This window comes from Ctenopharyngodon idella, chromosome 7, assembly GCF_019924925.1.
Source record: "Ctenopharyngodon idella isolate HZGC_01 chromosome 7, HZGC01, whole genome shotgun sequence".
In the NCBI taxonomy this organism is placed as follows: Eukaryota; Metazoa; Chordata; class Actinopteri; order Cypriniformes; family Xenocyprididae; genus Ctenopharyngodon; species Ctenopharyngodon idella.
The window spans coordinates 45,406,574-45,433,672 of NC_067226.1; the positions used below are offsets into that span (position 1 = coordinate 45,406,574).

Consider the following 27,099-nt stretch of genomic DNA (forward strand, 5'->3'; position numbering starts at 1 on the left):
TGTTTAAGCAGGATATACAGCAGTTTCACTTTTATTTTGCAGCAATTCCTGGTACCTGCCCCACTTAGACCAGAGCCATTTTTGATTGTTAATAGGATGACAAATGTTTTAAAAGTTAAATTTTTAGGCTGCTTTGCCTCAGCACTCGTCAGCGCTCGTCAGTGTCAAATTAATGAGATGGCTAATCAAATCAAAGAAGGCGAAAGCATTTAAAAGCAAGCGTCTTATCAGCGGATATATTAGGGATCCACTGATAGATGCCTGCTTTCAAACAGTCTGTTTCTGTGTAAGCGCTTGGTGAAGAGCGTCACAGATGTCTATTTACAACATGTTTTTGAAACGTTGATCATTGTAGCCAGTCACAGGCGTATCTGTTGAGCGCGTGAACACAATGACCAATCAGAGGTGTTTAAGAATCTGCTCAACAGTGCTCAAAATGCTATGGAGAGAAAGGCTGGTATAGTCACATTTTTCAAATTTCAGTACCGACTTTGTACTGAAGTCAGTACTTTTGACAACCCTACTTAAATCTGTGTGACGGATTGATGGCACAGCTCCATCCTTTAAATACAACTTTAATCGCTTCATTGTCCAACACTTGCTAAAACGAAATGTACCTTCGTTAGCTGGCTTTGCTGCCCGTGTACAGAACGGGTGGGAAGGGGGCGGTCTACAGCCGTATAAGGAGACTCCGTATATGGCTCGGAGGTGGTCTTATTCAAATAGATAGCAATCTACGTAGAAACCGGTGGCAAATTGAAACAGCTCGCTGGATGACAGTTTCAGACTCGGCCCATAACAAACTGGCTGCGTGTTTTCTTTTCAGCTTTTCTGAGCTGGCAGCCCTGCCAGGAACCTAACTAAATGCAAAAAAAGCTATAAAAAAAGAAAGGAAATAAAAGTGAAAATTTCATCCGATGTCCCCTTTAAAAACAGATCAACAAGCAGTGCTTCCCACCTCATTCGTGAAACACGAGCAGAATGATTTTTTTTATGTAAATCGTCCGTAAAGCCTCTCTGACATACATTTTCGGATTCACGGAAATGTTCGTATTTTCAAAATGTTAGTTGGGACTAAAGAAATTTAATTTGAATTTTTTTAGCTGGCTAAAAATGCTTTGGTGGACACATGATATTTATTGCTAGGCATATGGCCAGTTAGTCTCTTTTAAATTTATGCAATATATTGGAGCCATACCTGAGAAGGAAGTCCAGAAGATTCCACAGCGTTCCTGGACACATAATTTGCATAGTTGTAACTCATGGGCGGGGATTATGAATTATGAATAAGTATGCATGCACGCCATATTTACGAATGTTTAAAATTCATTAATATACACACGCTTAACTACCGATCCGCTGTATATGAAGCGTTTGTTAATCCAGAGGAGAGTTTTCGTAAAGGTCCATTTTACGCGCAAATTACTCGTATATTTACGAAAGTTTCATGAATGAGGCCCACAGACTTTACCTGGGCGGGCCGCCCAAGTATATTTGGTGACACTTTTTTGCTTTTATTTTTTTAACCTCTTATATTTATCCGCTTGAGATGAGATAATGAAACCAACCGTGGTTGATTTAGAGGCTGTTCACTTCGTGTCTAAAAACGCATGGAAAAGGCTGGCCGCACCACTTTTCAAAAGTGCTCGCCTGCCCTTACTAAGCAATCATGAGCCACGTTCTCCATGAAGATGAAGAAGTTTCAGCATTTAAAATAAGGAACTTGAGCGCAAAAGATGCGACGTGAACTGCCCCTAACTAGTGGAAAATCTTACCTCACTCTACGTGTTTCGTACCTGCTCTTTCTGTGTGTGTGAGAACTGTTTACTCCCACTGACAATCCGCTGAAGAGACCCACAGAGACACGGTGAATATTTCACAGAAAAGACGTCCGCGTGTTTGTGATCATGTTCCTTCCACATTGCATTTATAAGAGCCGTTAGCCACATCCAGAAAAATGAATGGATCTCTATGGGCCTCTGCTGGATGTATATGGTAATTACACTTTTTTTTTTTTTTTTTTTTTTTCTGTAACTGTATTTCCTACAGATTTTTCTCTAACCAGCAGATGGCAGAATTCTGCCCCTAACACCTAGATCAATATCCAGAAACAACTCGTATTTAATTTTGTTCATCGTTAAAGCTTTTTTCCCCATAAAAATGTAATATTTCATATGCATGCTAATGGTGTAGTTGAGGAATTGTGTGGTAAATAGGTAAAAAAAAAAGTACTTCATATCCCCCAAAACAGCATAATCTGTGTCAAAATGGATTTCAATAAATAAGAACATTGTTAAAAGTCACACATTATTTGTTGTTTGTCACATGTAGTTGACCGTTTTTTCGCCGTGGGTAATAGGAGGATTTTCCAACCGGCGACCACCGCAAGTATATTTCAAACCTGTGGGAAGCACTGCAACAAGCTTTGTCTCTCTGAATTTATCACTGATTGGTGTTCTTGTGTTTGTCTATGCGCATTGTGTGATCAGCTGATGGATCTCGAGGGAGTGGTGCCACTGGACTGCTGTCGATTGGTCAAATACGATGAGTTTCATGAATACCTGGAACGTTCGTATGAAGGTGAGGAAGACATGCCCATGGGTTTGCTGCTCGGCGGGGTCAAATCTTCATACATGTTTGACCTGCTCCTGGAGATCCGCAGACCTGACCAAGCCTTTCAGCCCTACAAACCTGGAGGTATCTACTGAGCTGACTTTTTTGAACATCAATCTATGTCTCAATGAAAGAATGTCATAAATGCATAATTATGAATTCTCATTATGGTTGACTGGATATCCTTTCAAAACCTCCTCTCTGAAAACTACTGACAATGTTTGTGTGTTGATTGCAGAGGTGATGGTGAAGGTCCATGTGGTGGATCTGAAGAGCGAGTCGATTGCTGCTCCAGTCAGTGTCAGGGCATATCTCAACCAGACCATTACAGAGTTTAAGCAACTCATTGCACAGGTACAGAATCTCATTTCTCAACAACTTATAAAGGGCACTTTCCTTTAATAGGGTATACATTTGTGGGCCTTTTTTTTTTTTTTTTTTTTTTTTTTTTTTTTTTTTTAAGCAATGGAGGCCCAAGTCCAATGTTCTTGAGAAAAAGAACAATTAGAAATGCTAACACTAAAACTAAATTATAATAATGTAAAAGTACACCCTTTAAAATAACCATACAACAATATGATTCTGACACAATTTGTTGAATTGATAATAAGTCATTGTAGAATTTTTTTGAATTATCAAAGCCAAAAAACAGCCTTTAGTCTGACTAATTCAGGCAAAAAATCTGCAGTCCTTTTACCTTTTTATTTTTACATTCATCTGTTTCTCTTTAAAAAATATTTTATTTGTATTTTCATCTTCATTTTGAGTGTTTATTTTATTTTTTATATTTATCTTAATTTTATTGTTTTATTTCCCTGAAAATAATCACATAAATGAGGACTTTTAACCCATATTTTGCTAGCAGATTAGCAAAAATTGAATATTTGTCCTAAATTCTTCACACTAATGTCTGGATATTCTCTGAAGGTAAAGCATCTACTTTCACTGATGCTTTGTAGAAAAAGAAAACATATGCCATATATAATTTAGGACTGTTCTGTTCTCTATTTGTGGAAAGTGCCAAAGACTGTTGAAACGGATGTCTTTTTCCATCTTAACCTCTTGTCACCTGGTTGTGTGTTCTCAGGCCACGGGACTTTGTGCGGAGACGATGCGTGTCGTCTTAGAGCGCTGCTATAATGACCTTCGTCTTCTTTACGTGCCCAACAAGACTCTGAAAGCAGAGGGTTTCTTCAGGAGTAACAAGGTTCACTAGTATAACACTCACTTTTTATTGGTTCTGTTCCAAAACTTAGTGAGCTGCCACACTGTCAACATCCTAACTGTAGTAGAACATGACTGATTTTTAAATGCTCTTCATAAGCTGTTAATTGTCTTTGGTAACACTTTATTTTACAGTGTTCTTGTTACATATGTTTGTTACATGTACATACTGTAGTAATAATACTCAGTTTTTGAGTTTAAAAAAAGTAATTTGTGGATAATTTTGTCCATATTAAATAAAATATGAAAAAATTGCACTGTTTATCACACTCGTGTGATTTAATATTTAACCAGGAAATTTGTTTTGAAATGGTTTTATTTTGTACAAAATGGCTGTCAGTGGGTGTCACTGTCAAAAATGACCGACCTACAAAAAATATCTTATAAATCATTTGTTACGCTATTTAATCACCAAATATTGGATTCAATCTTTTTGTCAACTTGTTTTCTTTAAATTAGGACAGGTTTTGTATTTATTTTTGAAACTGATTGATCGTAGGCTGCATTGATCTGAGCTTATATTGGTCCAAAATGACCGCCTATTGAAAATGAATTGGGGAGTCGAAAATCAGAGAAAAAATTAGTGTTCAGGAGCGTGTTCATCATGTTCATGTTCACATATATACATGTGGGCTTGGAAAAATAAAGGCCTCGGACCTGTGCATGTGTGGATACATGCATACTCGTGCATCCGTGCTTATACACACACGTTCATGTACACAAACAAACTATTTTGAGTATTACAGGCTTTCTTTTTTACAGAGATGATGAACTTTATCCTCAAATCAGTGCAGCTCAGATCAATGAGGCCTACGATCAATCAGTTTAAAAAATAAATACAAAACCTGTCTTAACTGAAAGAAAACAAGTTGACAAAAAAATTGAATCCAATATTTGGTGATGAAATAGCGTAACGAGGTATTTAAAAGCTATTTTTTGTAGGTTGGTCATTTTTGACCGGGAACACCACAAGTGTCACTTCGTGCCATTTTGTACAAAATAAAACCATTTCAAAACAAATTTCCTGGTTAAACGTTAAAGCACACTAGTGTGATAAACTTTTTTTTTTTCATATTTAATGTATAATTGACAAAATTATCCACAAATAATGCTTTTTTCACTCAAACTGAGGTACATAAGCTTAGATAAATAAGGCCTACGATCAATCAGATCCAAAAATAAATACAAAACCTGTGATAATAAAAAGAAAACAATCTGACAAAAAGATTGAATCCAATATTTGGTGTTAAGATAGCATAACTAAAGAGATTTATAAGCAATTTTAAGTAGTATTGAACAAATATACCTTGACCTTTCTGTACTCTTGTCAGTATAAGCTAAGTATATTCAAGTATAATTTTATTTAAAGTATATCTCTGATAAGTACCTAAAAAGTAGGGTAAAGTAAGGGATTCTAGCTTTGAATTTTAGCCATATTTTGCGATCTTTAACTGACCTACCTTTGGAAAGGCCTTCACATCGTAAGCGTCCCTGTGAGGCTTAAAATAAGTTAAGTTAAGTCTTAATATTGCTTATTTCTATAAAAAGCTCTTGTTTTTTTCCTCAGGTTTTCGTGGAGAGCTCAGACTCGACAGATCATCAGGTGGCGTTCACTGACTCTGTTTTGTGGAAGCTCTTGGATCGCCACGGGAACACAATCAGACTGTTTGTCTCCCTGCCCGAGCAATCGCCAGGCTCTTTGGCCAATAGAACTATTTGCCCCAAAGCCAGTGCTGACTCTGAGGACTCTTTTGATGGGGCGAAGGGCAGCAGGAAGTCAGTGGAGGCCATTCTTGAAGAGAGCACAGAGAAGTTGAAGAACCTTTCTTTACAACAGCAGCAGCAAACCTCCAGCACCAGTGACAGTCAGAAGAGCTCCGAACACAGCGACTTCGAGCACATCGAGTCACCAGCACAGGAGCCAGACACCACATCACAGCCTTCTCAGACGGAGAACTGCACACGGGTCGCCTCCGACACGGAGAACCAGTTCCCCTCTGAGGAGCGCTCGGACTCGGATGTCAATAACGACCGCAGCACCAGCTCGGTGGACAGTGACATCCTGAGCTCCAGCCACAGCAGCGACACGCTGTGTAACGCAGACAGCGGCCCTCTGCCGCTGGCTAACGGCCTCGACTCGCACAGCATCACCAGCAGCCGGCGCTCCAAAGCACACGAGGGGAAGAAGGAGACGTGGGACACGGCGGAAGAAGACTCGGGCACAGACAGCGAGTACGACGAGAACGGAAAGAGCAAAGCTGAAGCCCAGTACTTGTACTTCAAAGCAGAGCCGTACTCTCAGGAGGATGGATCCGGAGAAGGACAGAAATGTAAAGTTTCTCTGGTTGTTTTTTGTTTTATTTAAGAGTGAAAGCACTGTGTTCATATACACACATGCAGCTCGTGATATGGTGTTTTTCAGCGTCTCAGAGTGGCTTGGGTCATTTACTGTGAATCAAACCACTCTGAGACACTGAAAAACAATCATGAGCTGCAGCTTGTAAATGAACACAGTGCCTCGCTTCAGTCTTTCTTTTAGAAGACAGCAATCTTGCCATGAAAATAGCCATAGATTCTGGTATGGCAATGAAAACCAACTTAAATGGCAGGGCATATATTTATTTCATCACATTAAGCCATATCACGATAACAAACAACGTATCATGCATTTAATGCGGCGCAAACTGCCAAATAAAACTTTTAAAGGATTAATTCACTTCAGAATTAAAATTTCCTGATAATTTACTAACCCCCATGTCATCCAAGATGTTTGTCTTTCTTTATTCAGTCAAAAAGAAATTAAGGTTTTTCAGGAAAACATTCCAGGATTTTTCTCCATATAGTGGACTTCACTGGGGTTCAACTGGTTGAAGGTCCAAATGTCAGTTTCAGTGCAGCTTCAAAGGACGAAGGACACGATCCCAGACGAGGAATAAGGGTCTTATCTAGAGAAACGATTGGTCATATTTAAAAAAAAAAAAAAAAAAAAAAAAATTTTAACCACAAATGCTCGTCTTGCACTGCTCTGCGATGCGCCACGCATTACCTAATCACGTTGTAAAGGTCACGCATGACGTAGGCGGAAGTACTGCGGTAGGGCGAAAAACTCCATCTCATTTTCTCCTCCAACTTCAAAATCGTCCGACATCGTTGTTTTACCTTTTTTGTAAAAGGAATTTGACTTAGTCTTCGCATGTTTGCTTTGTAAACACTGGATCGGTACTTCCGCCTACATCACGCATGACCTTTCCAACGTGATTACGCAATTCATTTTACGTAATCACGTGATTATTATTTTTTTTTTATTTTTTTTTTTTTAATATAAATATGACCAAACGTTTCTCTAGATGAGACCCTTATTCCTCATCTGGGATCATGTAGAGCTCTTTGAAGCTGCACTGAAACTGACATTTGGACCTTCAACCCGTTTAACCCCAGTGAAGTCCACTATATGGAGAAAAATCCTGGAATGTTTTCCTGAAAAACCTTAATTTCTTTTCGCCTGAAGAAAGAAAGACATAAACATCTTGGATGACATGGGGGTGAGTAAATTATCAGGAAATTCTGAAGTGAACTAATCCTTTAAGCTTGATGGTTTAACATTAACATTTAGATGAAGATATTAGTATTGTAATTTTATAGTGTACTAAAAAATAACATTTTTATTGCTCAATTAAATTCTTTTTCTTTATTTTATAGTACAATAGTATTAATTAGATAATTTGTGCTATGAATCTACAATAGTAAATTTTTCATTTTCCCCCCAAGTTCTTCAGCCATATGAAGATTAAAAAAAAAAGAGTAAAAAGACCTTTTGCAGCTTTTTAAATTTTTTTTTTATTTCCAATGTAGATGCACTGCCAAACAAAATCACCCTTATCATTCAAAATTTATTAATACTTCTCAAATATAACTATTTAAGTCATCTGGTGAAAATTGCTGTATTTTCATATCTCAATATATTGCAGCAAATATCTCAATGTCAGTTTTTTTTTTCCATTATTATGCAGCCTTAGTCCATTGGCTGGTAACCTTTTTAAAAACGGCAAGTTTAAAATTTATATTGTCCCCCCCCCCCAGATGTTAGTAAAACCAAAGAGATTCAAACAGCTAAACTAAAGAAAAGTGCCTTAGTGACTGTTGTGTGTCATCTGACAATGTTTACCTCAGTGGAAAATTTGTCTTCTGAAAAAAAAAAAGAAAAGATTAAACCAGCCTGGTCAGACCAGCTAAACCAGTAAAACGTCTTAGGCTGGTTTAAACAATTTTTAAGCAATTTAAATAGGAAGCCGAAAAAAAAAAAGGAAAAAGCAATTCTATTTTAATATATTGTAAACTGTAATTTATTCCTGTGATTAAAGCTGAATTTTCAGCATCACATGATCCTTCAGAAATCATTCTAATATGCTGATTTGCTGCTCAAGAAACATTTTTTTCTTATTATCAATTTTGAAAACAGTTGTGCTGCTTAATATTTTTGTGGAAACCATAATAAATTTTTCATGATTCTTTGATGAACAAAGTTCAAAAGAACAGTAGTTCCCAAACTTAACAGTACAGTAGTTTATGCTCTTCAAGGTTAACGTTGGTAATATGATATGTTTCAGGTTTACTTGTCCATGTTGACAAGAGGATCACACTGGCTGCATTCAAACAGAATCTAGAGCCGTTTGTTGGCGTTCCCTCCACTCAGTTTAAGGTCTTCCGTGTTTATGCCAACAACCAGGAGTTTGAGAGCGTGCGGCTCAATGAGACTCTCTCCTCTTTTTCTGATGACAACAAGGTGAGTTTGTAACTTTGTTCTCCTATCCCAGATTAACATGCAAAGACAGACATACTGGGTTGTTCTTGCAATTCCGTTTGGCACTAGTAGAGGTACATAAATGACACACTACATGTAAATATGCTCTGCTGTTGAACAGATCACGATTCGATTGGGACGTGCACTGAAGAAAGGAGAATACAGGGTGAAGGTGTACCAGCTGCTAGTTAATGACCCAGAGGTGAGCCACAAAAAATCTGAAATGTAAATGTATTCTGAAATCGCCCAAAAAATTTTTGTGCACATGTAACATGTATTGTTTTGTTTTTCGACAGCCCTGTAAGTTCCTTCTGGATACTGTGTTCGCTAAGGGTATGACTGTCCGGCAGTCTAAGGAGGAGTTGCTGCCTCAACTCAAAGACCAGTGCAAACTGGACCTCAGTATAGACAGGTGAGCTCATGTCAAACATTTTTAATTTTTTTCCCCCCTCTAAGGTCCACTTATGTTAGTCAAGATTTTTTGCACCAGAATCATTTATAATTTATTCTACTGTACCTTTAAGACTTGTATGTAAACATCCTTTATGATTGGTTTATCAAGTGGTTCCCGAACTTTTGTAGAGAAAAATAGCCCCCCACCTACATGTTCCCACATAAAGACACTCTCAAACATACTTGCAAAATCTTATATGTTTTATTTGAAACATTGTAATTAATACAGTAGTACAAATAATCAACTTCATCGGGTTTCTCTTTGTGTTCATGATGTGAAGTCTCTATGTTGCGTACTAACTTGTTTGGCTTCATACTGTCAGAAGCTAATATTTTGAGGCATACATACAACAGACTGAGGTCTCTCTTCATTGCCCGCCATTTTACTGGAGAATCCGACGGCGAGATATGCCTCATCATATTTTCTTGTCTTTAAAACACTGTCTACTCTGGGTGCGACAAAGCGAACATCGCAAATCCATTTTTCCTTTTTTGTCAGAAGTTGCGAGAGTGCTTGGAGTACTTCAGAAATAGAACTGGGAATCAGTTTACTGTTGGGTATTTGTTGTATCGCACCGCACTGCATCCATCGTAGACAGCATCACTGATTTTAATGGGTTCTATTTGGTGTTGACACGTTGTTTTTGTAGTTGTGACATGTGAAGTAGACCTGGCACTGACAGACCTTTTATAAACTTGTCCATTTGTCACAATCTCAGAGTATAGAATGAGCAATTTTTGCAGTTAAAGTGGTGGTCAAACTACACTTTTCGTTCCATTGACTTCAATCCATTCATGGATGTGAATGCGGGAGACAGGAAACATAGCCCATGCGAATTCCGCTGCATTCCAAAGTTCAGGTTTGGTGAACACTTCCCTGTGAATGTGTATCATGTGATGTGACCTATAGAAGACTGTGACCTCTTGGCTGAATTAAAAGAACGCAGTTTAAATCCGCAGGATTGCATCATTAAAAGGGATATTTCAGCCAAAAATGAAAATTATCCCATGATTTACTCCCCCTCAAGCCATCCTAGGTGTATGTGACTATCTTCTTTCAAACGGATACAATCAGAGATATATTTAAAAATATCCTGGCTCTTCAAAGCTTTATAATGGGACTTAATGGGGGTCAAGATTTTGAAGCCCAAAAAAATATATCTATCCATCATAAAAATAATCTGTACGGTTAATAAAGGTTTTTGTAAGAAAAATATCCATATTTAAAACTTTATTAACTATAATAACTAGCTTCCGGCAGACGGCCGTACGCATTGATTTGCAGTGGAAGAGTGACCTCTGACGCATGATGTAATGACGAACGCAGAAGTGCAGAGGATAGAGCAAAACAAAACACCAGTCATGAATTAGAAGTCTAAATCAAGAATTTTACAGAGAAATGTCAGAGGATTTCAATAGAAGAGAAGAGGAGTTTGAGTTTGTTGCACAGCCCTATTTGTTTGAACCGTGAGAGGCGTTTAAGCTCACGATACTCCTACATTCTACGTCAAACATCGCGTCAGGGGTTACTCTTGTGGTGCAAGTCAACTTGCGCAGTATGTGGACGGTCATCTGCCGGAAGCTAGTTATTTTAGTTTAAAAAGTTTTAAACATGGATATTTTTCTTACAAAAACCCATCACTTCACTTCAGAAGGCCTTTATTAACCCCCTGGAGCTGTATGGATTATTTTTATGGTGGTTGGATGCAGTTTTTTGGGCTTCAAAATCTTGACCCCCATTCACTACCATTAAAAAGCTTGGAAGAGCCGGGATATTTTTAAATATATCTCCGATTGTGTTTGTCTGAAAGAAGATAGTCATATATACCTAGGATAGCTTGAGGTTGAGTAAATCATGGGATACATTTTTTTGGGTGAACTATCCCTTTAAGTGCTGCGAGTAGAATGCACATTTTTACGTTTTTAGATATATGTTGAATTATGTTTTTAAAAGCAGAGTTTAATGTCATATTACAACCGTTGCAGTGTCTGTAGAAATTGTCTCAAAATCAAGTATGACCTTGGCTTTAGTTATAGATATTTTAAACCCCTCAAAGAAATTTAGTGCGATAGTCTTTTCTTCCCTATTGTGACGTATATCTGAGTGAAACGGCTTCTGGAACAAGAAAAAATTTAGGACGGGACTTGATTTCGTCCAAGGGGAATTGATTGGATGGTTTGCTATTGGTTGATCTCATGTGAGTGACAGGTTGCCCCGCCCTCACTCCAGTAAACACGTCATCAGAGAAGAGAAGAGATGCAAGAGGGAGAGGAAGTTATTTTGATTAAAGATTACAAGGGCACTTGAATTTATATGCACGGATACGTCATTTGAAATAAATACTGCAATTTTGATTCCATGGTGAATCATCTGAAATCCCAGTTTTCTTGTGCTTGAGATGGCTGTTGTTGTCGCAGGCCTGACTCATGAGTATTTTGCAACATTTGTGGACGCACATCCGCCTTCTGACACATCTCAATGCTTCACTGCAGCAACTGACCTTTTAAATGCACTGGAAGAGGATTAATGCGTCAGAATACAAACAAGATGTGTGTCGCTCTGTGTGTCACAGGTTTAGACTCAGGAAGAAGACCTGGAAGAACCCAGGCACAGTGTTTCTGGATTATCACGTCTATGAGGAGGACATCAACATCTCCAGTAACTGGGAGGTGTTCCTGGAAGTCCTTGAAGGTGAAGACATGGTTGTCATAAATATTCTAATCTATTCCTAATCCAGCATCCCATATATTTTGTCAATCATTGATTTCCTTGCTTGTAGAACCGGAGCGGATGAAGTCCATGTCTCAGTTAGCGGTTCTGACCCGTCGCTGGTGCCCAGCCCAGATGAAGCTTGAGGCCTTTCGGGAGGTGGTGCTGGAGAGCAGCAGCGTAGAGGAGCTCAAGGAGAAGGTATGCGGAATACGGAATGTTGCCGATGAATGCTTAGAATTCCCAGTTGTCATTTGAGTGTTAATCTCATATATTTTGTTTCCTCAGCTCAGTGAAATGAGTGGAATTCCTTTAGAAAACTTGGAGTTTGCCAAGGTACGGCAGTCTTTTCGTATCAGTTTTAGTTGAGTTTCAGATGCCCTTCCTGCAGTGCCTCAGACATGAGCGTCTTGTTTCTCCTACAGGGACGAGGAACTTTTCCTTGTGACATTTCAGTGCTGGAGATCCATCAGGATTTAGATTGGAATCCTAAAGTCTCCACCCTCAATGTCTGGCCACTCTACATCTGTGATGATGGCGCTGTGATCTTCTACAGGTAAAGCCTTTTCAAATTTGCATAATGCCAGCCTGTGGTCTTTATTGGCTGCCCGTGAACATCATCTACTTTGACCCGTCCTCAAACACTGTAGTTGTAGCGGAGATTGGAGGAGTTTGGTTCATGATGTCGACGCGTTAGGTTGGGAATCGTAAGAAATTTTTCAGTTCCAGTTGCGACTAACGATTCCCGATTACAAAAAATTAAAATAAAAAATTAGCTATCACAACAAATATATACAACTGAACAAATATATTAGGGGTGGGACGGTTCGCTGTAAAAAATCGAACCGTTCGGTTCTCCACCCACGGTTTGGCACGCGCTTGCACTGCGGTTCATCCCAAATCTGACGACGCATCTATATGGTTTGTTGAAAACAACGTGCAAAACAGACAGACGGATTCGGCTAATGTGTGTTTCAGTTGATGGATACACATTCTGGTTTCACAATACGTTACAACAGCGATGATCAAAAGAACATGGACAAAACAGCCACTTGTTGTAAACAAATGTTCAATGACATGCCGAATGCTTTATGACCAGTCATTTACGCCGTCATCACCCGGGTGTTGATAGCACGTGACCTGAACATCTCACGTTGCTATCCGTGTTTAAACTGAACTCATTTAAACCTTGCCAATTTAAGCATTCATCCGTAAGACGCGAAAGAGAACTCGCGCGCGCTGTGAGGAGATTTGTGTGTACTCATCCAAAGTGCGTACATGGAGAGCAAATGCACAAATACTAAAATAGTAATCACTATTTTAACGATGTCTTTACTATCCTTTCTGGCACTGAATGTGGTTATGATGTTGCTGTCTATAGGGAGATCAGAAAGCTCTCAGATTTCATAAAAAAATTTGTGTCCCAAAGATTAACGAAGGTCTTACATGTTTGGAACGACATGAGGGTGAATAATTAATGACAGAAATTTCATTTTTGGGTGAACAAACCCTTTAAATGAATGACTTTAATCAGTGATTGACCAGTTGCTTGTTGGTCAACTTCTCAACCACTTGTTTTTCCCTGCCCCCACCTCCACAGGGACAGCACAGAGGAGCTGATGGAGCTGTCTGAAGAGGAGCGCAATGAACTGATGAAGAAGGAGAGCAGCCGCCTGCTGAAGACGGGCCACCGGGTCAGCTACTCCCCCCGCAAAGAGAAGGCCCTCAAAATCTACTTGGACGGAGGGCCCACCAAAGACCCTGGACAGGACTGAGAGGAGGGGGGAACTATCCTTCCCTATTTTCTATCTGACCTGCCCGCTGCAGTGTAGCGCTGCCTCGCCAGCGACCCTGGCATTTGGGCCCCACGTTGAATCAACGTCACCAGTGCTGTCCGGCTGACGCTCTCTTCTTTGAGCTCCAGAACGCATAGCGTGTCTCAGAGTACTATTGTGCACCATAGTTTATTGTACTGTAAAGTTTAAAGGGAAGTGCAAAAGCTATTTCAAGTTCAATATCATTCAGATAAATCAATTTAATAATACAGAGATGGGTGCGCTCGTTAGAAGAAAGGGGGCAGTTTGGGAGATGTTTTATCGCCCTCTCCATTTTGCACTCTCAGTGCGCCATCTCCATTGATTTTCGTCCCGTCGTTCTGCATTTGCTGTTTGCCCATCACTCACTCTATGATTTTGAGATGCGATCCAGCATATCCAATTCTCACGTTTTCGACGTCCATCGTCCCGAGTCTATTCAGCACTCGAGCACAGTGCGTAACACATCCAGCCACCTCCAAACTTCCATTTCGTAGAGCTCTTCGATCGACTCCAGTCGTATGACACTTTCACTTGACATTACATTTTGGGTATGATGCTCTCACTTGAATATTGGGATATCTCTCCTTTTGTTTATTTAACATATAGTTGTGACATTAAATGCTTCTTTTCTGGCTGAAGAGCTTCTATTCTTGCAGTTCATGCTTCCTTTTGTGTGTGGGTATGGCTAGCGGTTTACACTCCCACTGACTGCTGAAGCCCCATTTTATAGGGAGCTCCGCCCTCCTCCTCTCACTACACTTCCTACTGGGGCTAATGACACTGGTACATATGAATTGCAAGCCTTTAAGAGTAGGGCGACATGAATCAAGTAGTGTGCTTCGTTCACCCGATTCATTTTTTTTTTTTTTTGTTTATGTAAATTATTTCACTTCAGACTGATAAAGATGATGTTAGGTCTTGTGAGTGACTTTTAATGGCACGTGTTTTAATTTTTTTTTTATCTGTACTCGGTTTTTCTTTTTTCCATTTAGACATGTCCCTGTGTTTCTTTTTCATTTTTTTGTTTTTATTTCTGCACAATGTGAACAGAGCCTGTGGGTTCAGATGTGGCAGGTGTGTGTGCGTGTGCATGTGTGGAAATGCTTCTCGCTGCTGTTTTTGCGTAGCTGGAGATCAGAGGGTGCGGACGCCCCACTGCAGGAGCGCCAGTGCTGGAGCTTGACTGAACCGCCGCAGGTTCCTGGGCTCCTAATGCTGCCACAAGCTGTTCACAGTAGACATGCCAATACTGAAATAAAAAGCAACAATCAATCTCTGTCTGCCTGCCTCCAGGTTGACGTATATTTTATGCATATTATGGGGTCATATGAGGAATCAAATATGGTAACACTTTATTTTAACCCTTTCGTGCATGAATTATGATAACCTCAGTCAGGATTTTTTTCCCCCTTTGTTTCTATTGCTCTTAGGGCATGAAAAACACATTTTTTTTCACACATTTTTCAGAGATTTTCAGATGTCCGCTTGAGTGGACAGTATGCGTTTATGGTTTTAACATAAGAGATACTGTATTAAACATACAGTAATAACACAGCAATATTGTGTGTATTTAACAAACCAATGAATAAAATTATATAAAATCATGTGTGAACTAAAATATATATACAAAAAATATTGCAAATGCAATTGAACTTCATACAAGTTGACGCGTGTCTTTGATGTCAACATTACATCGTGTAATCAGATTACATTTTGATGTAACGAGTAAAGTAATGCATTACAAGTAACGTGCGTTACGTAATCAGATTACTTTTTTGGTGTTACGCATAATGCATTACAAGTAACATGCGTTATGTAATATGTAATCAGATTACTTTTTTCATGTAACAAGTAACGCATTACAAGTAACGTGCGTTCCGTAATCAGATTACTTTTTTGCTCTAACGAGTAAAGTAACGCATTCCAAGTAACATGCATTAAAAATTACTGCAGATATGAATTATTTTCAAAAACAACAGTAATAGTATGAATTGTAGCAGAAATATAGCTACTGATGCATGATGTCCAATTTAGTGGACAGATGATTAATCAGGATTTCCTGGCAATCTGAAAAAACAATACTTGGAAATTTTAACTGTTATAACTCATTAGATATTGCTTGATACAACATTATTTTTTTCACCTGCGAGTCTCCTAGGATAGAAGGAATGGATGAATATTCCTGAGCAACTTGGCATTTCTGACTGGCCATCGGCCATCTTGGTTTGGAGGGGGAAAAAAATCAACATACAACGGCTTGCCCGCTTGGTGGCAATGTATAGGATGATACACTAGGGTCCACTGTAGAGGTTGATGTGCAACTATGCCATCAAAACCCATGTATATGCAAGAATATGCTTTTGGAATAGCTGTCCACTGTAGTGACCTCTGCGTGTAAGGGTCAAGGTGACCTAGTTACAATGTTACTTCATGTACTTACTATAGTAATATCAGTAAATTATGCATAATTACAAGTAGCTAACCCTAACCGTAACTCCATAACGTAATAGTAAGTACATGTAGTTAATATTTCTCAGTACTTATTTGAGTAGGTACAATATAACCGTCAGCTTAAAATAAAGTGTAACCTCAAATATTGCTTGATTTTTATAAAGTTATATGGTAACACTTTATAATATGTATACAGTAGAGCTGCACGACTAATCATTAAAAGATTGCGATATCGATTCAAACACCCACGTGAATAATTTTATTACAGTGACAATGAATGAAGAACTCATCATTTGTATATAGCCTATTAATATATCAACAATGCAGAGACTACAATATATTAACTATGAATTAATTATATACTAATAGTTTGCAAATGATTTGTAAGTACTTTATTACTGTATGCTTACTATAAAGTGTTACCAATTATACTAGTAATTATATAAAATACTGTTAACATACTGTCAAAACTTGAAAAGATTATTTTCAAATTTAGCTGCAGAAATGGCTCATTCAGAACTATTAATGATTTAATAATTTCACATGTGAACGTTTTTTAATTTAGTCCTAAGGTCCCTGATATACTCAGTGAAGCTGTTTTTCGTTCTTCACTTTGGGGTAAAAAGAAATTGAAATATGTGACCAGCGGTTTACTGTTATTTACAGTCATGCCACATCATGTTTATATAGCACTTTATACAGTAGATTGCTTTAAAGCAGCAGCTTTACAGTATTAAACATGAAAGAACAAGGTCAGCGTTGCTTTCAATTAGAATTACAACTTCAATTTCTATTATAAAGCGGCTCTCCATGGTTTTACTCGCAGACGTCTGACCTCGACGGACTGAACAGAAGAAGTGAACCAGAGAAGATTTCTACATCAAAGAAGGCGGAGCCTCAGAGCCACACCCACCTATTACATAATCGTCATGGACCAATAGTATTCCAAAGGTGTTTACCAGCATGTTTGTGTGAAAAGATAGAAACAACATATGTTTTTCAACTTTTTATTTTTTGGAGCGTGTTTTGTTTACTGCCTGGGGAAATTACATTAGGTTTCTTGTATGAGTGTGTCATTTTAGCTACTACACTAAACTAAGATGGATGGGATCTCATCAGAGCTGTACACTATATATTTTCTCTGCCAGACATTATTGAAGCATTAGTACTGTACATTAATAATAAGTGCTTCCTTCCAATGCTAAAAACCCACAGTTGAGCTTCCACACTTGAGGGCTGTTCACACTGACAATGATTTGATGAACTACATCTGCTGGATGCCTAAATGTTTGAAACCCTCATCACAAATCCAACCGAACATAAAGCATCATCTCATGAACAAGTGCATGAATCAAAAATGTGGTCATCTTGCCTCACTCGACTACAGTGTCTCACGTGCCGCTTGACGCCCTCAACTTTGCATTACCAGCGGTCGCCGTTACTCGGGTCACCTCAAATCGATCGCCAACTCTCATTCGAACTGAATGACATGCGGGTGACCTGATGCTTTCAAATCGATGTCAGTGTGAACGCTCTTAGATTCAGGCCTTCAGCGAATATCTTCTGCTGCACGTTCACAGCAGCTTTTTAGAGCCTGTACATTTGGGTGATTATGGTGAAGGCATTTCCTACAAAGCTTTGGAGTGATGATGAAGCGTTCATGTCTGATTCAGCAGCTTGTCTTCATCTGTCTTTCACTAGACGATGTAATCGATCTCAGAGTAGAGGGTGTCGGTGAGGTCCTCCTCGCTGGAGTTCTGACTCTTTAGGCACAGCGCACCTCGTCTGGTAAAGACAGTGATAAAGAAGTTTATATATATTAGTCTTATAAGAAGAAAGAAGTTTTCTTTATTCTTTATATTTCTTTATTTGCTTTTCTTGAGCAGCAAATCATCATATCAGATTGATTTCTAAAGGATCATGTGACACTGAAGTAATGATGCTGAAAATTCAGCTTTGATCACAGGAATAAACTACATTTTAGCATATATTAAAATAGAAAACTGATCTTTTAAATTGTAATAATATTTCAGAATATTACTGATTTTACTGTATTTTTCATCAAATAAATGCAGTCTAGGTGAGCACAAGAGGCTTCTTAACATTAAAAAAAAAAATTAAAAATCAGAATTATTCCAAACTTTTGATTGGTAGTGATTACCAATCAGATTAATATTAGGGCTGTCAAGCGATTACATTTTTTAATCAAATTAATTACATGATGTAATTAGATTAATTAATCGCACATCAAATTTGGCTGAGAAATTACCCCCAGAAGATAATTTAAAGTCATTACTTTGTAAAGCATCAAATAGACATTACGGAAAGTAGCTTCAGAAAGAAATATTTTATTTGATTCAGCATTGAATTTATTGCACATCAGTTTTTGGACCATGAGGTAAAGTAAATGATGACTGAATTTTCATTTTTGGGTGAACTATACCTTTAATGTTTTGTTTTTTTAATAATATGGAAACATAAAATTCATTTTCTTTTTATGAAATTATACTCTAAATAAGAAACTAAAACTGCCAGTAGGTGGCGGTAAATGTCTTAATGATTAAGTAATTGAGTCATTCATTCATTCGATTTGATTCGTTCAAACAGCTGATTCATTCAGGAATTAAAGGGATAGTTCACCCAAAAATGAAAATAATGTCATTTATTACTCCCCCTCATGCCGTTCCACACCCGTAAGACCTTCGTTCATCTTCGGAACACAAATTAAGATATTTTTTATTAAATCCGATGGCTCAGTGAGGCCTGCATTCAAAGCAACGACATTTCCTCTCTTAAGATCCATAAAGGTACTAAAAACATATTTAAAACAGTTCATGCAAGTTCAGTAGTTCTACCCTAATATTATAAAGCGACAAGAATACTTTTTGTGCGCCAAAAAAACAAAATAACGACTTTTCAACAATATAGTGATGGGCCGATTTCAAAACACTGCTTCGGAGCTTTTTACGAATCGAATCAGTGACTCGGATCTCCTATCAAACGGCTAAACTGCTGAAATCACGTGACTTTTGCGCTCAGAGTCACTGATTCGATTCGTAAAGCTCCGAAGCAGTGTTTTGAAATCGGCCAATCACTATATTGTTGAAAAGTCATTATTTTGTTTTTTTGGCGCACAAAAAGTATTCTCGTCACTTTATAATATTAAGGTAGAACCACTGTAGTCACATGAACTGTTTTAAATATGTTTTTAGTACCTTTATGGATCTTGAGAGAGGAAATGTCATTGCTTTGAATGCAGGCCTTACTGAGCCATCGGATTTCATCAAAAGTATCTTAATTTGTGTTTCGAAGATTAACGAAGGTCTTACTGGTGTGGAACGACATGAGGGTGAGTAATACATTATTTTCATTTTTGGGTGAACTAACCCTTTAAGTAAATGGTTCTCTTTATGAATGGTCCATTGAATCATTGGTTCACCTGACTGATTCGTTCAAAAAGTGGATTCAGAAAAGAAACATCACTCTGTGTTGCTCGGAGACGAACATTTTTGCTTTGTCTTTATATTTTCGTGGGAAAATTGAGCAAAAACAGACAATATTGTGTCTAAAATAACAATATTAACTTCATATTTTTGAACTGTTGTATAAAATCAGTATCGCATTTGCACTCGTGCTATTCCGGACAGGAATTTCGGATTGCTCTACTATATCATATGATGTAAATATGAGACAAAAACTCAAACGGGCATTTTTGCCCCCATATCTTGAATTTTAGGGTAGTTCTATAGGCTTCATCACGCAGTGAGGTGTTCTGCATCATATTCATCATAAATCAACTGTATGTAATGTCAGATGACCTATGTAGGTCTGGGGCATTAAATGCATTAAGAATTTTATTTTTAATGCATTATTTTTTACCTGTACTTAATTAATCTAATTAATGTGTTAAATCTACAGCCCTAATTAATATATAATATATTGCTCATTTTAAGTGAAAACAGCCAGAAGGAGATGGCCTGTAGGGCTTCTTACCCAAGATGTTGGCACTGCAGGTCACCAGCACATGGGCAGTGCTCTTGAGGACCCTCCCCCTGCAAATCCCAGGACAGCAGCTCCATCAAGTGATTGGCTGAAATGATGCAGCGCTCGCGTTCTATTGGCTTAGAGCTGCACACTGGGAATAGCAAGGCTGAAAATTGAATAGATTTAGTAGTTCAGAATCTTCACCATCTAGTAGTTTCAGCAGTTGCTGACCAAAAGTTTTAACAGGCAATGTGACACACTCCTATAATGCTAGATGCTCATATATACCTTTATGGAAGGCACAGCAGAACTCCTCCTTACAGTCACTTTGGTACTGACAGATGGTTCCTGCGTCTCCCTTTGTGCTGTTGCTCGCACACTGACCCCACACACACAGCTGTCCCGCACAGCATTCCTCATCTTTTTTGCACGTCTGAGGGGGATACGGTACAAGTGGCGTGAGACAGTATTCACCCTTCGAGTTACTTGTTTGGTTCATGTTACTCTTACATTTCAACATATTTTTGAATCGAACACAATTCTTTAAAGTTGAACATGTTGACAATAATAACTTGCGGTTCAGTATGTGAATCAAATTAATTAACCACACCGACTGATTCATAATTTGTTTCTGATTCACTAAAATGAACCTGTTTGTAAGTATCATTCGTTCATGAATCAGACTCCACTCGTTGCACTGTATGCTATTGAATCACAATTAAAGAACTGGCTCAAAATAGTCATTAGTTCAGGAATTTGAATCTACTGATTGTGCTATATTCAAGTGGTTCACTAAAAAACCCTGACTCATAAGAATCATTGAGGAATTAGACTCCAAATGTTGTGCATGTGGTATGCTATTGATTCACTAAAAAGTAGTGGCACATAAGAGTCATTAGATTGGTAATCTGACTCCACTGGTTGTGGCGTTTGCTAGTGATTCACTAAAAGGAACTGGTTCATGAGAGTCATTCATTCAAGAATCAGACTCCACTCATTGCACTGTATGCTATTAAATCACAATAAAAAGAACTGGCTCAAAAGAGTCATTAGTTCACTAGTTAAGACTCTACTGATTGCGTTAGCCTATACGTAAGTAGTTCACTAAAAAGTACTGGCTCATAAGAGTCATTCGTTTAGAATTTGACTCCACTGGTTGTCCTTTATGCTAGCGATTCACTAAAAAGAACTGGTTCATGAGAGTCATTCATTTAGTAAATGGACTATACTGGTTGCATTATATGCACTTGTTGCAATGTATGTTATTGAATCAAAAGAGCCATTCATCCAATTAGACGCTAATTGTTTTTGTATGCTATTGATTCACTAAAAAGAACTGGCTCATAAGAGTCATTAGTTCGGTAATCTGACTCCACTGGTTCCGGCATTTGCTAGTGATTCACTAAAAGGAACTGGTTCATGAGAGTCATTTGTTCAGGAATCAGATTCTACTGGTTGTTCTATATGCATTTGGTTCATTAGAAAGTACTGGCTCATAAGAGTCATTCGTTCAGTAATCAGACTTCTCTGGACCTGCTGTACATTACTGATTCACCAAAAATAACCAGCAAATAAGGGTCTTTTTTCAGGAATAGATCTTAGTCAGGGTAGTGCTATATTTAATTTCTGACAGGAATGAAAACGAAGCTGTGAGGGATTATGTTCAATGGATTATACCATAGTATAACAACATGCCAATTGTTCAGCTGTAAAACATCTTTCAATGTTGTTTTTTACCCTTTTATCATCCAAGTCTGAATGCCTATAAAACGAATAGCACGATGTTTCATACATATGGTTAGTTTTTTCAAAGCCTAGCTGAGCTAGGACAAGGCTTTCTAACAAGAATACACAGATACAATCTGCTACAACAGTATCCTGAAAGAGTAATCCACATCTGTATTCTGCTTAGTTGGCTACCCTACTTCCTGTGCCTCGAGGTGAACTCAATGTGTCCTATGTAGGACCGGAGAAGCTGCTCATATTTAGCAATCTGTGCACTTTGATGTGAAACCCAAAGGAGAAACGCTCCAGCATATCAGATTCCAGGTACACTTGTACTGCAATGCAGTCACAATGCAGGCTCAGTTGCACGATTCATATTTTTTGAAAGCCACATTACAGGTATGTTTGTGCGGAAAACCAAATGGAGCAAATGGAAATAACTAGGGACTAGGCTGAACACCTAGCATGCACTAAGCACACTAGAGAATCTTTTATACTGGATAATACTGGAGGTTAAGCAACCTTGCAGTGTGCCTGGTCCGTGAAATTTGAAACCGCTTACCGCATCAAGCTGTTTGCAGGGCAGACATATTGAGCTGTGCGTCTCGTAGAGACAGTACCTGCCCTTCTCACAGTCTTCATCAATGACACACTCCTGAGAGACAGAAGAAAACCATTCAAAACCTTCATTCAAGAGGGAACAGATGAGAGTTGAGCTTCAAACTTCAAGCACATAGTCCACATAACTAATCAATAGCAGAGTTGTACTTCACCAGAGAGTTAAAACAACATTCACAGGATTTTAGGAGGATATGAGGTGGTCATATGAGAGGTGCGGTATTTGTCTACAGTACACCCCCACATTTAGGCTGAATTTGAAGTGTAGGACAAAAAGCGTTTTATCCCTTAAAGGGTTAGTTCACCCAAAAATGAAAATTATATCATTATTTACTCACCCTCATGTCGTTCCACACCTGTAAGACCTTCATTCATCTTCAGAACACAAATTAAGATCTTTTTGATGAAATCCGATGGCTCAATGAGGCCTGCATTGACAGCAAGAAAACTGATTAACGACTTTATGACAGATGGGCGATTTCAAAACACTGCTTCATGAAGCTTTGAATCTTTTGTTTCCAATCAGTGGTTCAGAGCGTGTATCAAACTGCCAAAGTCACGTGATTTCAGTAAATGAGGCTTCGTTACGTCATAAGTGTTTCAAAATTTCAACGGTTCACCACTGGGGGGCGTGACTTTCCGAACCACTGATTCGAAACAAAAGATTCGTAAAGCTTTGAAGCTTCATGAAGCAGTGTTTTGAAATCACCCATCTATCATAAAGTCGTTATTTTGTTTTTTCGGCGCACAAAAAGTATTCTCTTCATAACATTAAGGTTGAACCACTGTAGTCACATGAACTGTTTTAAACATGTCTTTAGTAGCTTTCTGGGCATTGAAAGTGTTAATTATCTTGCTGTCAATGCAGGCCTCACTGAGTCATCGGATTTTATTAAAAAAAATTTCATTTGTGTTCTGAAGATGAACGAAGGTCTTACGGGTAGGGGAACGACATGAGGGTGAGTAATTAATGACAGAAATTTCATTTTTGGGTGAGCTAACCCTTTAATGCTTAATTTCCCTTTTTTAATCCTGGAAAAATCATACCTTCCATTATCTTTAGAAGAAATAAAAATATTAAACATATTAAATACAACCACTGCAATTTTATTATTACAATTCATACTTAAGGACCCCAACAGTGTCTTTTAGTCCACGTCTACACTGTAAAGTTGTAAATAAAAGATTGCTGGAGCATGTTTTACAAGAAAATACTATTTCAGTTTTTATACTTTAAAATTTCACATTTAATTCAATGTGTTACTTGCCATTTCTTTGTAATTAATTGTAATATTTAGCATTTCTGAGTGAAAATTGTTTCTACACCGAGGCCCTCTATATGCTATTTTTTGCAAATATGCATTTGAAATGTACAGTCCAAAAATATTGATGACTCATCCTGCACTACACAGATTTTTGTCCAATCAAATGCTGTCTAGAAGAAATATCCCTCCCCCTTAAAGGGTTATTTCACCCCAAAAATGAAAATTATCCAATGATTTACTCACCCTCACTATCACTATGACTATCTTCTTTCAGACGAACACAATCAGAGATATATTTAAAAATATCCTGGCTCTACCAAGCTTTATAATGGTAGTGAATGGGGGGCATGAGATTTTGAAGCCCAAAAAAATGAATCCATCCATCATAAAAATAATCCATACGGCTCCAGGGGGTTAGTAAAGGCCTTCTGAAGTGAAGTGATGGTTTTTTTTAAGAAAAATATCCATGTTTAAAACTTTATAAACTAAAATAACTAGCTTCATTTTTGGGTGAACTATCCCTTTAAGCGCCTGCAACTGACTAGTGAATCGTGTATAGTAACTAAGGCTAGTTAAAAGTATTTCCTCTCCAACTTTCTGTTTCAATAGGAAATACATCAATACAGGAAGGAAATGGTGCTCATGGGGTCTTTAAAATACTTGATTCTTGTGTCAGACTTAATTTATAAGCTGGTCACACTTGAGTTGAGTATAAGATATTTTAAATGCCATTTTTGTTTAAAAGAATAAAAAGACATTTTTATCAGTCATAACTTCTGGAGAAAAATAGCACATGAACAAAGATGAAACTTTCTAGAGCGCATGTGTTCGTGCAAGCTATCAAATGGAGGATATTTTGTTCAATGGATTTTTCCTTACAGTGCTCTTATACTACATCTGTCTAAAAGCAGACCTGAAGGGAAATCCACTCTCTATTACTCAGCATTCGCTTTATTTGTCTGAGCTCCCTGAACGCCTGTAGATCTGAAATGTCAAATGGATCCGTAAAGCCTCCGATGAGATCGGTCTATTATCTGGCATTATCTTGCCTTGTCACCTCAGATCCAGATCCCTCCCATCTAAAACACCAGCTCAATACAGTCTCATTTCAGTCAGACGGGAAATGAAATGCTGAGGAAGAGTATTCCTCTTCCTATACATTATTCTTCCTGAGAAAATGTGTACATAATAAAAGGCTTTTGGCTGTGGCAGTGTCTGGCTGAGCAAGATAAATGCCATGTTTCTCAGACACAATTAGACAGAGAGACAGCTTACGTGATCAAGGCTGTTCTCTTTATCTCTGGGCTGAATGGTTGTTGAGCTGTTGGTCTCTTCAGTTGAATTGTCTGTTGTCTGGGAGTAAAAACACAGAAGTGTCCACTGAGTTTAAAACATGATACACATGATGGTACATTCAGACAAATCTGTGATTATTATGTGATTGTGAGTGGCACAAGAGAAATAGCACGTCTAGGACAACTCGATTACTTTTAAGTGGTCATTATGCCAAATGATTTGACCAGTCAGAATCGGGTCTGGAAAGTGGTTTAACTACATTTAAACTGCATTACTGAATCATACAAAAGCTCTTCACCTACCTTATTGATTCTCTCAGCGATATAAATAGATTGATTCCCAGCTCTGATTTCAATACTGCTGTAATTTTGGAGGTTTGAAGAGACGTTTTGTGGATGGAGGTTTGATTTTGCTGTCTCATTGTCCATCTGAGAGAGAGAAAAACAGAATCTCTTATTTGAAAACTCTGCAATAAGTCATTTCTACATGAACTGGCTCTTAAAAATCACTTTCGCTGATGTATGGGTTCTCATTTTCATGATTACTGGTTAAAATAATCTTACATAGATTGCATTCACAAAGAGCTCAGTGTAGCAAGAGGGAAAACTGAAAGATTTTATGATTTCCATGACCTTTTCCAGGCCTGAAAATCGCAACTTTATAATTCATTGTAATGTCAAATTTTATTATGATGATTTTCCCTTACAGTGGCAACTTTTTTAGGTTTATTCAGTAATATTAAATTATGATTTTTGACTTGAATAAAGCCAGTTAGTTCAAATTTGACCACATAAAGCACATACAGATCTGACTAGTTATATATTTTCCAGTAAAGAGGTAAAAGGCCTATAAGATAATCAGTTTAACCAACATGATATCCACTTTTCAACTTAATCTGTCATCAGTTCTTCAACGGCACATTTGGGGGATCTTTGAAGAGTAACACCTAACAATAGTGTTCACATAAAATAGTTCGAAGATTATGGAAATAATGTTGATTGGTCATAATGTAATACTGCTCAGTTCATGACATTCTTTCTAATATGAATTCAAATGTAATTTTTAGGAAAAGTCAGCTCTGATTTGGCATGTGCTATAACCAGTGATGCTATTATCAAAACTAAGCTATTATTAGTTATGACAGAAGTGATATATTGGCAGAAACCTGATGCACCGCGTCCTCCAGCTTCTGCTGCGTGTCCTCCATCAGTTCCTCCACCTCTTTGAACATATCGCTCAGTGTCGTTTGTCCTTGTGCTACATTTGTCTCCATGTTTGCAATGATGTCCATGTCTGTTTTGGATATTTCGGGGACAATTCCATGGACGATGCCCAGGCACAGGCTGAATCCGAGCAGAAACATGTTGACAGCGGGGCTGATGCCTGTACAGTGTGTGATCAGAGGAGCTCCAGCTGCGCGAGGAGAGGAGAGGCGGGGCGGGGCGATGCGCATCCAAACACACAATCCTGCTGCATCTCTGGCTACTCAGATATACTGCATATGACAGGCAGTCAGTGGGTTCGCGCGCATTCCACATATGCAAATCAACTGCGATGCACAATTACATGCTTAATGTTTTTATAAGTTCTATAAAAAAATAAAAATGAATAATAAATAAGAAAAGGGACGGCGTTTTCTATGCACTTAACGAATCAATTCGTGATTCATTCATGACTCACTCATATGACATTCATTCAGAAGACTCGAGTCACTGGAAAGAATGAATTAAAATCCACAACACTGCATTAAAGCTGCAGTCCTTAAGTTTTGCTTCTTTGTCGCCATCTCTGTTTGAAACCTGCAATTGCAGTTATTTGCGGAATTATCATCTTTACGTGAGTTGTGCATCGGCACGGCTCCTCAGCGCGGATGAATCTAATGTTTGCTGTCCGTCACCGCACCGGTGTGGATACTGTACACACAAAAATGTAAAGACTCGTAACTCCAAAACTATAGCAAGGAGAGTCAAAAGGTTGGTATCGTTTGAAAGGAAACTTTTTATATTTTTAAATAATAATAATAAAAATAATAATAAAAAAATTAAATTTGGACATTCTCATGCTGAGAAACTGAAAAAAAAAAACAAAAAAAAAAAAAGGAAAATTTACATATCTTTCTCATTTAAAATGGAATATCTCATG

General features: G+C 38.1%; 2 protein-coding genes across 4 annotated transcripts in view; one reads left to right on the plus strand and one right to left on the minus strand.

Annotated features, from left to right (window-relative positions):
• Positions 1–14,894, plus strand: part of usp47 (ubiquitin specific peptidase 47) — a 44,017-nt gene extending 29,123 nt beyond the window's left edge. For both annotated transcript variants that reach the window (XM_051899384.1, XM_051899385.1), the window contains 12 exons: positions 2,490–2,697; positions 2,852–2,967; positions 3,701–3,820; positions 5,405–6,167; positions 8,445–8,620; positions 8,760–8,840; positions 8,935–9,050; positions 11,665–11,783; positions 11,872–12,002; positions 12,090–12,137; positions 12,227–12,357; positions 13,402–14,894. In XM_051899384.1, the coding sequence (XP_051755344.1) occupies positions 2,490–2,697; positions 2,852–2,967; positions 3,701–3,820; positions 5,405–6,167; positions 8,445–8,620; positions 8,760–8,840; positions 8,935–9,050; positions 11,665–11,783; positions 11,872–12,002; positions 12,090–12,137; positions 12,227–12,357; positions 13,402–13,576 (2,184 nt within the window). In that variant the 3' untranslated portion in view covers positions 13,577–14,894. The remainder of the gene's footprint in view (positions 1–2,489; positions 2,698–2,851; positions 2,968–3,700; positions 3,821–5,404; positions 6,168–8,444; positions 8,621–8,759; positions 8,841–8,934; positions 9,051–11,664; positions 11,784–11,871; positions 12,003–12,089; positions 12,138–12,226; positions 12,358–13,401) is intronic.
• Positions 14,895–17,062: 2,168 nt separating this feature from the next.
• On the minus strand, positions 17,063–26,452 carry dkk3a (dickkopf WNT signaling pathway inhibitor 3a). 2 transcript variants are annotated; one of them, XM_051899387.1, is made up of 8 exons: positions 26,123–26,452; positions 25,260–25,385; positions 24,937–25,014; positions 22,341–22,433; positions 20,342–20,486; positions 20,063–20,219; positions 17,756–17,854; positions 17,063–17,715 (listed from the first exon to the last, which is right to left on the minus strand). In XM_051899387.1, the coding sequence occupies exons 1-7, from the start codon at positions 26,408–26,410 to the stop codon at positions 17,767–17,769; spliced, it is 975 nt and encodes a 324-aa protein (XP_051755347.1). In that variant the 5' UTR covers positions 26,411–26,452; the 3' UTR covers positions 17,063–17,715; positions 17,756–17,766. The 2 variants fall into 2 exon arrangements, with proteins under 2 accessions (XP_051755347.1, XP_051755346.1); XM_051899386.1 differs by having other exon boundaries at positions 17,063–17,854; positions 26,123–26,448.
• Positions 26,453–27,099: the final 647 nt, after the last annotated feature.